This window comes from Saccostrea cucullata, unplaced genomic scaffold (genome assembly GCF_032062105.1).
Source record: "Saccostrea cucullata isolate Sc308-1 unplaced genomic scaffold, CSIRO_AGI_Scuc_v1 ctg753, whole genome shotgun sequence".
Lineage (NCBI taxonomy): Eukaryota > Metazoa > Mollusca > Bivalvia > Ostreida > Ostreidae > Saccostrea > Saccostrea cuccullata.
In genome coordinates this window covers 104247-117220 of record NW_026934507.1, presented here as the reverse complement: position 1 = coordinate 117220, position 12974 = coordinate 104247, and the positions used below count along the sequence as shown (strand labels likewise).

Here is a 12974-nt window from a genome sequence, read left to right as displayed (position 1 = left end):
AACAGCAATTTGAGGATTATACTATTGTTTGCAGTCGACTGTAAAGTTTCACGTTACGTCACAATGTAGTTGGCAGCTGCTCTCAAGGTATATTGTACACGCCTCCTAACCGCAAGCTTTACGACTGGAACTTTCTTCTTATCCCTGATTGGTTGCTCGTGCAACAGACTATTTTCCGTTTCAGTGTTGATAATTTGAGTCGACCAATCACATGAATTGTTTACGCTGGATGCATCTGACGAAAAAGATCGTGAAGTGATGTGAAACTTTACAGTTAGCTGCAAACAATAATAATCAGAATTCACACACAAAAATCTATGTATGTTTAAAAAATAATTTTCTGAAGACTGTACAAAAATAAAACCAGAACATAACGACAGACAAGATACCCTCGTACTAGGGGCCTACAAGGTTTTTCTGTGTAACTTTATCATTATCAGTGTACTGGTATACGCTACATTATTATCATGTACAGTATATGACCATAAGTGAGTCATAATAGCATTTTTACACTATAAAGACATGATAAATATTTCATTGAAAACCCAATTTTGTAGTTTGTGCAACATAATTAAACAATGAATGTTTTGAATTTGTGTGATTGAAACTGTCAAATATGAAACGCTAGTATGTATATTATGAGAAAAATTGCTGTGGAGTGTAAATACAAATCTTTAAACTTTTTTTAAATAACATCATCCGACTAGACTCGCGTTCGAGTTACTGTGACATTTTTAATTTCCGGTGGTGACGCATTTTAGGAAAATCGATGACATAAATTGCGAACAAGTTTTGAACAATGGAATCGAAGTACGACAAAGTTGCTTATCCTGAGAATGCCTACCTCCATTCAGACAATGAACAAGAGGAATTTGGTACAGGGGTGTACCCCGGTGTCTCTATTATCTCCAGGAAATACAAACACGAGGATACGATAAAGATCGCTTGTTTCAAAGTAAAGCGAAAGTTCAGCCGAATAGCTATAGCGGGCGCTATTCTGGCTCTTCTACTCTTGGTAATAGCTATTGTCATAATCAGCACTTCTGAAAGGAAAGGATCAGAGGAAAAGAAACTACTACACAACACCAACAAGAAGGCTTACGGTAAAGTTACAATAGCGCAAGTTTCACTTTCGTATGTACAATTTTTAGTTACAGGTCACACCATTTTGTGTTGTGAGATTATTCTATTTTTATATAAGATTTGATAATTTCTTTGACAAAATATATTTACAAGGTTTTATTGGAATGTTAGTCTTCTTAACATATCTATGATAAATGTTCAGATCATATTTACGTATGTTGGGAATTTCTTTTTCTTTTTTTTTTTCTTTTTTTTAAGAAAATTGCAGACTTAACGGGGTAACACGAATCACCGGAATGCCCCGTAATCACCGAAATGCCCCTAAAAATCACCGAAATGCCCATCAAAATCACCGAAATGCCCTTGCATATGTTTTTACATGATGTTTTTCATAAAAATTAATGCCTAATTATTTCAGTAAAGCATAACTGACAAAAAAATTAATTATTTTCATGTTTTGTGCTCAAAGCTTATCATACTACAAAGGGCGATAACTCGTTTTTGGTGATGAACTTCTAAGATGTGAAGTCTACGATGTTTTTAGAAATCAAGAATATACATAAATAATATTACAAACAGAATTTTCATTGATATGAAAAATATGATTTATGTTTAGAATATATTTAAATAGAAAAGAAAAATAAAAAAAAGACTATTTTGGCACGTGCCTTTAATCAGTGAGAGTTATCTTTCTTAGATATTGTAACATGTACAATCTTCTGTCCAAATAAGAATACTTACGCTAAAATTATGAAATTTTTATTCTGTATCTAAGCTCTAGAACAGTTAAAATCATCAATATTTATAATTTTTTTGTTTATATATTACAAAATAAGGGGCATTTCGGCGGCATTTCGGTGATTCCTTGGGGCATTTCGGTGATTACGGGGCATTCCGGTGATTCGTAGTACCGGACTTAACGTTAGACCTTGTCATTACGAGCAAAGCTATTTCAGTTCAGATCTCTATTTTTGTAAATGTTTTATTTATTCCTGGTATTCTTTCTGTTGACTATGTTGAATGAAACAATGCAGTCATGCAGCAGCAGTACAAGGTGTACGTGTTTAAGATTTGTCACAAATTGAATAATTTCCTATTCTTTAAAATTATTGGGACAGATGGATTTGTAGTGAATCATTTAACCATTTATTAAGCTTCTGTTAAATGTTTCCTATATAAAGTTCAGAAGGTAAAATAACTCCTTTATAGTCCAAGCATAGCAAAACTATACCCCGGGGTATAGTTTTTGCAATCCACCCTCGGAAAATTGTCATGCAATTGTTGCCGCCAATTTTGATTTCCAGCGATAAATCTTTGATGATGTCATGATGACTTCAATAGCATTGTGACATCATCAGGATTTCAGATTATTCTTGCAGAATTATCTTACTCCAAAAAATTAAAACCTCAGAAAATATATTATACATCAGTACATTTGTATACCAGGTAAGCCCTCAAGGAATAGTTCTCTGTCACAGGTTTGATAAAGAGCTATCCCACTCACACCCAGTGGATAAGTGTATACTATCCTGATGATTATACACTGTAAAAAGTATAGATAACCATAAGTGCTACGGAAAACAATTTACAATGTGCTCCAGTTAGCTGTATCAATAAAAGGGCTATGGAATGTATTTTTGGACCAATGTTCTGAACTGGTCCAAAGAGGCTGCTGCCACCACTAGTGTGGAAAAGAATTCCACAATATCACTGTATGGAGAAACAAGCTAAATTTATTTTAATTTGGTAGCGTAACTGTGTCCATTGTATACTACAGTGATATGTTTTATCTAAATTAAGGAAATAAAAATGTAATGTCATACATATATATGCAGAAAAATATGTTAATTTATGCAAAAGTTATCAAATGCACTACAAGTTAAGTTTTTTAAGGTGTAATTATTTATAGCACATATACATGTAATGATGTATATCTCACACAATTTGTTAGGACCTATAGCATATAATGTAGGAACTAAATGTATGTAAGAACATAAAGTTGCTCAAAGAAGTCTCTACATCAACTTTTGGGCCATTTTTGTCCCATGCTTACACTGAAAGTGGGGGGGGATATTAATCTGTTTGTCTAGCTGTCTGTCTGTTATTCTATCTGTGCGTACTGTGCGTAACACTGTTGCTTCTTTAAAAAAATTAACACAACTCCTTATGGCCTAAAGAAGAGACCTATCAATTTTCAATAGGTCAAAGGTCAAGGCCAGAGATGTATACTGCATGTATAGTTTTGAAATATTAAATAATTAGTTTTACTGTAAGATTTTGCAATGAAACTTTTAAGCTTTATACATTCTTATTCTAGCCTTTAGCGTACTAATCAGGGCCAATTGCTGAGAGATCACAGTTGATCTTTTTCATTTCTCCTTCTTCAAAATGTTTACAGCTCGTCTTATTTTTTTAAGTTGGGGACATATTGAATTCTCTGAATTTATTTGTCTATCTTTCAGTTAAATTAGATTGTAAATTAACTCTTGCTAAGGCTCTCCCTAGTTCAGATTATATAGTTCCCTAATAATGCAGTAAAAATACCCGAACTTGCCAGTAACACAAATTAAAGTACATTTGAACCTAACTATGATCCTTTTGGCAAAGCCAGATGTAATATAGGTTGTCCACTTGGACTGGGAATGACAGTGCAATGAGTAGGAGTGTTGGTTGAGCTCTGTTATTTTGTAGTATATATATTTACAATAGATCTATTTATAAATAGAATTTATATTGTTAAACAAATATTAGAAAAATTATTTAACTATCTGTCAAATCAGACTTGTTTACTGATTCTGAATGTCAGTTCAATATGACTGCTCCCAAACTTGATTGCAGATGGCATTCTGTGCACTAAGAATTGATTTTCTTTTTTCATTTACTTTGCCTTATAGCAAAATTATGCTTTGGAATGAGAATTCACAGACCTTGAAAAACATTGAGCAATGAAATCCTGAATTTCCTTTAAATAATGCTGTTTGATGGGAAAGGGGGTTGACATAAATTTTAGTGGAATCTGTAAATTAGGGCAGAATTAGACAATGTGAAGTGCAATTCCTATATTGTTTCTTTCTGTTGCACAACTCGGTCTCTCAGTTAAACTCTCTATTCAGCTTTGCACTTCAGAAAAATCAAAATACCTGGAATAAAACAGGAGTTCATTACTTTAATATCTTAACCAAACAACCACAAAATTGTGACCTTATTGGAAATTTTCAAAATCGTGTAGATATTACAATTGTTAGACAGCTAGAAATTGAAGAAGGAAAACTGTAATTCTCATTGTCAGATAATATAAACATGTACCTGGTAGTTGAATCTCAAGTAAATAAATATAAGGATGTGAGAGGGTAGTTCTGAATAGTTCATTAACTCACTTGTCAGGATAGTTATCTGTTAAAATGAATGGCTGATCAAGCGTCATCATGTGTGAAATTTATCAGCAACATAAACTTTTCCCATTCAGCATGTTCAGTTGAAGCAGTCACTTAAGTAATTTAGGACAATCATTGTATCATGGTGAGGGGATTTTGTCCATCTGTCTTGTGTAAAAGTATTGTTATAAGGCCATGGTATTATTATGTATACATGTATAGTAGGGCTGGGACGATATATGGAGATATCGATATATTGTGATATATGTGAGGACAATATACATATCGAAACATTTGAAAAAATATCGCCCAAAAAATCTGACTTCTGTTTTTCTTTTTTAATTTAACATTTGGGGATTAATATACAAAATAAATAAGTTAAATATAAATATAGAAAAGAAATAAATAATAATTAAACCACTTGAGTAAAATATTTTTGTTTTACAACATATAAACAACTATTTTGAATAAATTATTCTCATTTGCAAAGAAATAATTTGTTTATTTCATTTTAATGCCAAAAAAAAGATTTTATAAGCAATTAAACATATCGTGATACATATCGTATCGTGGCTCAAATATCGTGATACGTATCGATATAGAAAAAGTTGTATCGTCCTAGCCCTAATGTATAGTAAACATCATGATGGTATTGAATGAATTGAATCCTTGATAAATATGTATAGAAGAAAGAAGAGACATGCCCTCATCGATCTATAATTCACAACTAGAAGTTATAAATCAATGGAAGGACATGTATCCGCATATATTTGATTTCTCTTTAGTTTGTATGAATGCAAGATATTCAAAGTCAATGGTAGAAGGCAGGTCTCTTTATCAAAAAATATATAGAATGTTTATAATGTTTATAGAATCAAGAGTACATGGCAAAATAAGATTACAAATAAAATTCAATATACTTATTATATAATGTAGCCTATTTCTATTATAATCTAATATCTGACTTGATTTCTGTAGGCTTTAGACTAATGAAGTTTTGTAGCCTGTAGCCTAAATATTCAATATATTAACATGATTAATGGAATTTTACCTGCATTATACATGTATTTGGATTTTTTTTATTACAGGGCTATTCTTCCAGCCTGATGTCGGCGATAATCCCCTGATTCACTTCAGTCCACAAAATCAGAAATCTATGAATCCATACATACAAAATCTAGATTTCCACATGCATGGTAAGTGTATCTCATTCTGTTCTTATTCACTAGCAGTGGTCAGAGCATCTGCCCTAGAGTCGCGAAGTAAGGAGTCAGTCTCTACGTCGTGGGATCAAATCCCACTGTGAGACCGGTCCTTGGGATGAGACCGTATAAACCGAGCTCCTGTGCCACAGTAGGTGCTGGCACGATAAAGATTCTTCCCTTCTAAATGGCCGCAAGGCCATCCTTAAAAAATTGTTTGTTTGGAATTGCTGCCTGAAGGGTTTTAGACACAGGAGGGAGGGAGGGGAATTATTATTTTTTTTAATTGAAGATAAATTTTAAATTTTTGATAAAAATCTTAGTAAACAGTAAATACATTTTCTGACTTTTAAAAAAAAGTATCTACCATTAACAGAAAAACCTAATTTTACATAGATCTGACACTATATTTCAGTGTTTTGTGTGGTGCCTGTGATACATGTGATGGGCAAAACAAAAATGATTAAATAAAAAAAATCTTCCTACTTTTGGTCAGTAAAATTTTTTCAGGAGGGGGCATTTCAATGAGGCGGGAGGCAATTCCAAACAAACTATAATTTTATTTTGGCCTAAGTGCCGTGTATAGGACAAAATTTGCAGCTCTCCACCGGCAAGTGGTGGCGTCTCCATATGTCGAGTGAAAAATTCTCAAGAGGGACGTTAAACAATATACAATCAATCAATCAATCATTCTGTTATAAAATGACAATGTGTATTTCAGTGCTATTGTAATCAGAGCTCCAGATAATTTTTTACCCAAAAGTGTATTTAAAACCCAAAAGTGATTTTCAAATCAATGCAGATTTTGATTTTTAGCAAAATGATTGAAGAGTATTTTGCTTATATATAAATGTTTTGACCTTTATTTTGATTTTGAGCTTGTAATCGAATTATGTTTTTTGAAGAGGGAAAAACTACTAAGGTCAGTTCCTGCATTTATTTAATTAAATTTTGAAAATACCAAGAATGTTTTTTTGCTATAATTGGGAAGCATTCTTTTTTGACAAGGAAGAATATAGTCAGTAGCTCAAGGTACCATAGATTCAGAGACACAAAAAAATTTTCCTTCATTTAAGATATTGTATCAAGAGAAAAGTTTACTGAGAGACAAGGATTTATAAAGAAAGTTATCTTACACTTAATATGACAAGTTGAGAGAAAAGAAAAATTTACTATGAACCCATAATAAAAAAGTTATGCCTAGTGCATAGTTTTCCTATTTATAAGAATTGATTTTAAGACCATAATAAAAATATTCCTAGATTCTCATCCCTGCCCGCCCTGATTTTTTACCCCCGCCTCAATTTTTTTTTATTTCTGTTTTTCTTCGTCTTAATTCTGATTGGGATCGGTATTTATCTACCATTCTACTTTCGTTTTAAATCCCGCGAAAGTCGACATGATTTTGACAGCTGAAAAGATGGTAATTTCTGTAATACATGCGTATATATTTTAAACAAGGGTCATTGGTTGAAAAAGATTGGTGATGATGTGAAGTAAGAAATAATTGAACCTTTTCTATGACTTTTATTCGGGTAATGAAGATAAAATTACACCAATTGACCAGTCAATAAAAAATCTGCAAAATTGAAAAAAATAAAAAATGTAAAATAAAAGCTGCTTGCCCGCCTCGATTTTTGAAAAAAATTGGATGAGAATCTAGCAATTTATTTATTATGGCCTAATCTAAATCTCTGATTCTTCCTCCCGAAATGGAGATCGTCGTCACCATTACTGGGATATTCCTGGTCACTAAAATGCTTTTAAATTTGTACTTCATTTTGTGAAAAATCAAACACTGTGTTAACCTCAATTCATATTATTAAGTAAGTCGTACCTGTATTCTTCAACCTGCTGTACGCAGTGCATTCATGGTGTAATGCTTATATACGATTGCTAATGCGTAATTGAACGCCCTATTTTAATTTTCAATGCGTATTTTGTAAAATCCAATGTGTATTTCTGCAAATACGCACCTTATCTGGAGCTCTGTGTAATGTTTGACTTTGCTTATTTATGCACACGGATTGATAGATTGTTTTGTGGTTTTTTTGCCGTCTTTCTGTCTATTTTATTGTCTGTCAACTTTAACCTTCACCAGAACTTTTGAACCATGAGAGATAGAGATTTCCTATTAGGGATGCATACTCCACTAATTAAGCTCTTTCAATTGACAGAATTCAATTGACACCAAGGTCAATGACATTTTGACCTTGACTGTGACCTATATGCTAAAAAAAATAGCTTTTTCGAACCTCCACCATAACCTTTTGACTACAAATTTGGTATGCGTACTCCACTAATCAAGTTCTTTCAAATGGCACCAGGGTCAATGACTTTGTGACCTTGACTGTGACCTATATGCTAAAGATAGCCTTTTTGAACCTTAGTATGCATACTCCACTTATAAAGTTCTTTCAATTGACACCAAGGTCAATGACCTTGACTGTGACCTATAGTCTAAAAAAGGCTTTTTTGAACTTTGTTGCTGCCGGATGTACAGTTGGTTTTGGGACTTTCATAAAATAAGAATGCAATGTCCATGATGTCTTCTCTTGTTCTTTTGGCCACTTTGGAAATAAAGGAACAAAGAATTTCAATGGTGCATTTAAAAAAAAATGAAATCTCATCATATTAGTTTGCATTAATTCATTAATATCCACACCTTAATGAATTATGTTTAAGAATCCTAAATTTCTAATCAATGATAAATGTTTAATTACAGATTACAATGGTTACTCCTATGACAATGATCCTTACATGGAGTGTAAAAATGGAGAAACTGTCCCTGATGGCAAAGTTTGTGTACAGAAAATAGAGACTTTTGGGTCACAGTGCACTCATCTTGGTAACTATGGATATTTACAAGGACGACCTTGTGTACTTCTGACATTGAAATTGGTACGATTTTAATGTTTCAGTAGCTGTCGGACAATTTTTGTCCATATTGCACATTGTAGATGATATTTTTAATATTTCTGTATCATTATGTGAAAGGCAGTTTAAACTAACCAACAAAATAGAGGTCTTTGTGAGTATTACATCTCTAAACATTTAAAAATGAGGTCAATTTCTGAAATTGTAAATTATTAAATCGATTACCTAATAAGGTTACTTTCGGCTGAAGCTCTTTAGACAAAAATGAAAGTATGTTAAAATTTCTATGGGTTAATGTGATATTATGCAGCTTAAAGCTGAACACGATTCATAAAAGGAATCTGTCCGCCATTTTTGTTCCCGAGTCTCGCTACTCTGCAGACCCCTATAAATAGGGCAGAATTTAGTCACGGTTCAGTGTAATCAGTCGACACCGGAGAAGACGGACGTATGCTATACAGAACTCAGTAGCGAGAATAATAACGTAATACTTCGTCTAATCTTCGAAAATTAGATACCAAATAAGTTTACAATTATAGTTGTATAAGTCAGTGCAGTATACACACAACACAAATAAAAGTAACTGCAGTGAAATATAAACAAATGTAATGCAAGATAACCAGCATGAACACGGGTCGCCATTCCACGCCGATACCTGTGACAATAAAGCAGTCAGGTGTAACGAATGCGACGAGTATACCCTAGTATTGATGTATCGTGATAATGCTATCGAAAATGGCGTATGCCTATTTACGAGTCGTGTTCAGCTTTAATATTATGATTGAATACTGATCAGAAAACATACATACATACTTTGATTTTTTTCTTCAGAGACCTGATGATGTGCCAGAGAATTTTCCTAAGGACTCTAAAGTAGGAAGACTGTTAAATGACACATGGTCCCTGAACCATATAGGGCTTAAGTGTGATGGGGAGGTAAGTCTGTGAATAAATCTTTCCTTGTTATAAAATGGGGTGATTGTTTTAGTCTTAGATTTTGAATAAATTATACAGTAAAATATCCTTATAGTGAAAGGCCAGGGATGAGGAATGAGGAATTTCATTCAATATAAATTGCAGCAATTACTATATTTGTTAAGTTCACAATACATTTTACATATGTACATGTAATACCATGGGGTTTGAAAATAGATTCACAGGGAGTAAGAAATCACTATGAGCATGTTAACTATAATTTTGTAAGAACTGTAGTTCTTGCTTATCCTCAGAATCTTGGTTTTTTTGTTTGTTTTGTTTTTTTTTTTTTGCTAGCTGGTTAACTAGTTGGAAATAACTGTATGCATAATTGTTTAATAAATTGTGACAGTACATTATTGTCCCATTGTTAATTCATAGCAGCCTTTAGTTATACCAGAAGAAATATTGTTTTTGTTAAATTATTTCTCATCATTTCATGTAATTATTTGTTCACTTATTATATACTTCTTACAGAGAGAAGATGACAGAAAACATATAGGACCAGACCGGTGGTATGCCCCTGTCCATAACAAAGACCATCCCACCATGAGAGAAAAGCCAATCCAAAATTTCCCTGAAACTGGATTCAACCTTACATACTTCCCGCAGAAAAATCCAGACAAGTACATTGCTCCATCTGTTATGGTCCAGTTCAACACCATAATGACCAATCATGTCATCCGGATCAAATGTGTGGCCTGGGTGGCAAATCTGGTCCAGGGAGAAAATCCGCAGGAATCAGAAATTTATACAGCTAAATTCCGATTCTTAGTAAAATAAACAGTCTAAGGATTATTTAAGAAAAAGGGATATTTTAGGGGGTTGTGTGAATATTATACAATATATTGATGTAAAATTACCTGGAAATTCAGGAACATGTAAATGTTTACTATTGGGTAGTTATCTCCCTTCATCTATATACAACCTGTAATGTAATATTCCTGAAGTTTCTTAAAATTATAAATTATTTAAAATTTGGCAATAAAAAGAATAAGCATATACCGGTTTAAGTGAAGGTTTGGCAATAAAGAGAACTGAGTTAAATATAACTTACAAGTCCAAACTCCCTAATAGCAAATTTACTTAGAAACTGAGAATCTGACTTACCCTCAAGAATGGGATTTTTTATGTGAAAGCTTTTTAAATTCTGAGGGTGCATTTTCCTTTCATTACTTTTTTTTATGTATAAATGATTATCCTTTAATTAGAAATCCATCTAACAAATTGCCACTCAAAAGATGCTCTTAACTTAATTCTGAAGTTTTTTTAAGATGACAGTAGAATTGTTCTTTTAGCTTCAATCATTATTTCTATATCTTAGAGAAAATTATAGTCATTCTGTAGTTATTTTAATTCTACTGTATTATTTTTTTCTCAAATACATTGTCACATAATGACATTTTGAATTACTCTTTTTTTTTTAAAGTAGTACATGGCAATTTGAGCCCATCTTGTGTACATGTAACAGTTAAGGTATGTTTGACCAGCTGTTAAAAAAGATCTCTATCTGGTCTAAGAAACCTCATTTCATTGTTAAGAGTATATATTGTATTTGGCAACAGAACTTCGGCCATGTCTAATGGAACACGTACACATTTTATGATACCTCTTGTACATGTGGTGCACTCAAAAGAATTCCTACAAATCTGTTTTCCATTATTACAGTTTGTATTCAAGTCTGTATTTGTATCGAAGCTATCAAGTCACTCGACTCTACAAAAAAATGGTTGTAGCTTTTAATTCGTAGTCTGAAGATCATGTGTAGATATAGTCATGTGTTTTCACTTTCTGTGCATCTTTGTGAATTTGTCCACAATTTTCTTTAAATAGTGCAATCTGTATGTAGAGTTTTTGGAGCCCACATGTGTGTATTTTTATATAAAATTGCAATATTTAAATACAAATATCTGTATATTTTGAATTAGTATGTGTTAAAATTCCAACCGTCCCTGTTTTTCACTGTGTAGAAATAAATAAAACACCAATTTCTACCGTAGTTTAAATTTTGGTAGATTGCATAGGTATAAAACTGGGATATACCATTATTTTAGGTAACAAAAATAATATTATGGACAAAAAATAGCATTTTCGAAATAGATTTTTTTTCCTTTCCAAAGTTGTGTAAAATGGTTTCAAGAAGTGCCTTTATATGATGTAGGAAATACATAGTATTTTTATGGTAATTTACATATGCTAGCTAGCTGCTTGCTCACAAATATGGATTTTTATGTAATCATGACATTTAAAAAAAAAAGAAGATATATGTAAAGCAGAAGGATCAAAATTTATACAAATGGTTGCTGATTTTTTTTAGAGGGTTATTTAATTCAAACATTTGTGTTATCCCTTGGTAGCAGACACCAGCATAATGGTTTGAATCAGCTTATAAATACATGGATAACAATATCATGTTTTTTTTTAAATAATGCTTTTTGATTTTAGAATTCATTAAAAGTGGCTCACAAGAAACCAGCATTATTTTAATTGAAGATCTTGGTATCACTTGTAAATATAAATGTATAGACTTTGACAGTAGATGTGTTTTCAATGCTTTCTTCTTCTGTTCAATTTCTTAGCATATTGTTGTTTTTTACCACTTTGTTTTACACTTCTTAAAAAACTGTTGTCAAAATAGGCTGAATATCTACAAAATAACTTGTGCTTGCAACTTTAAAACAAATGTTCATTATGAGAGTTAGTTATATACATGTGTATCTCAATAAAGGCATCGTGTACATGTTTATTGAAACTAAATATTAACTTCTTGTGAATACATATCTATCTGTATAGGATTGCATATTAATCTTTTATTGCAGGGACATTTATATGAGCATTAATAAAATTGTGAGTTTATAAGCTTTAAGATGAAGAGATACATATGTACATGCAAAGCATTCCAGTTTATAGTTAACATGCAGTAAGGTGTCATTAAACAATGCAAGATTTCTAAGGTTGTGAGATGTTGATATGTGTGTTGAAAGAGTTTGAGAATGAGAGAGAATAAATAAAATATTTTTCCCAACTTGTTATTTGAAATGACCAAACCAATATCAGTTACAAACATTCCTTTCAATAAAACTTTGTAATAATTGTAGATTTATATCTTGCATTGTTAATGACCCCTTTATATAATTTATGGCTTCTGAATTTTTTTATTGAACTCATATTTTAATTTTTTTTTTCCACGTATGATCTGTTATCAATGTAATTTATTTTAATTTGTTGTTTTATAACTTTTATTGTCAAATAAAATTTATATCTTTAATGTAAACTTATTGAGTTTCTATTTTTTTTCATATAATTAAGCATTGCTTCATGGAACTGTGAAATCACTTGCTAGTTTTGGGCCGAAAATGGCTGACCAAAGTTGTACATAAGGATATATAAGGAAACCTTTTAAAATCTTCTTTTCAAGTACTTCAAGGCCATGATAAGTGATATTTTTCTATTTATATGGAAT

The 12974-nt window shown here is 31.9% G+C and overlaps 1 protein-coding gene across 1 annotated transcript; it reads left to right on the top strand.

The window, feature by feature from the left end:
• The first annotated feature begins 739 nt into the window (after positions 1-739).
• On the top strand, positions 740-11771 carry LOC134240914 (sodium/potassium-transporting ATPase subunit beta-like). Its single transcript, XM_062723026.1, has 5 exons — positions 740-1103; positions 5546-5653; positions 8385-8560; positions 9368-9472; positions 9989-11771. Exons 1-5 carry the CDS (start codon positions 800-802, stop codon positions 10292-10294), a joined length of 999 nt encoding a protein of 332 aa, XP_062579010.1. The 5' UTR covers positions 740-799; the 3' UTR covers positions 10295-11771.
• The last annotated feature ends 1203 nt before the right edge of the window (positions 11772-12974 follow it).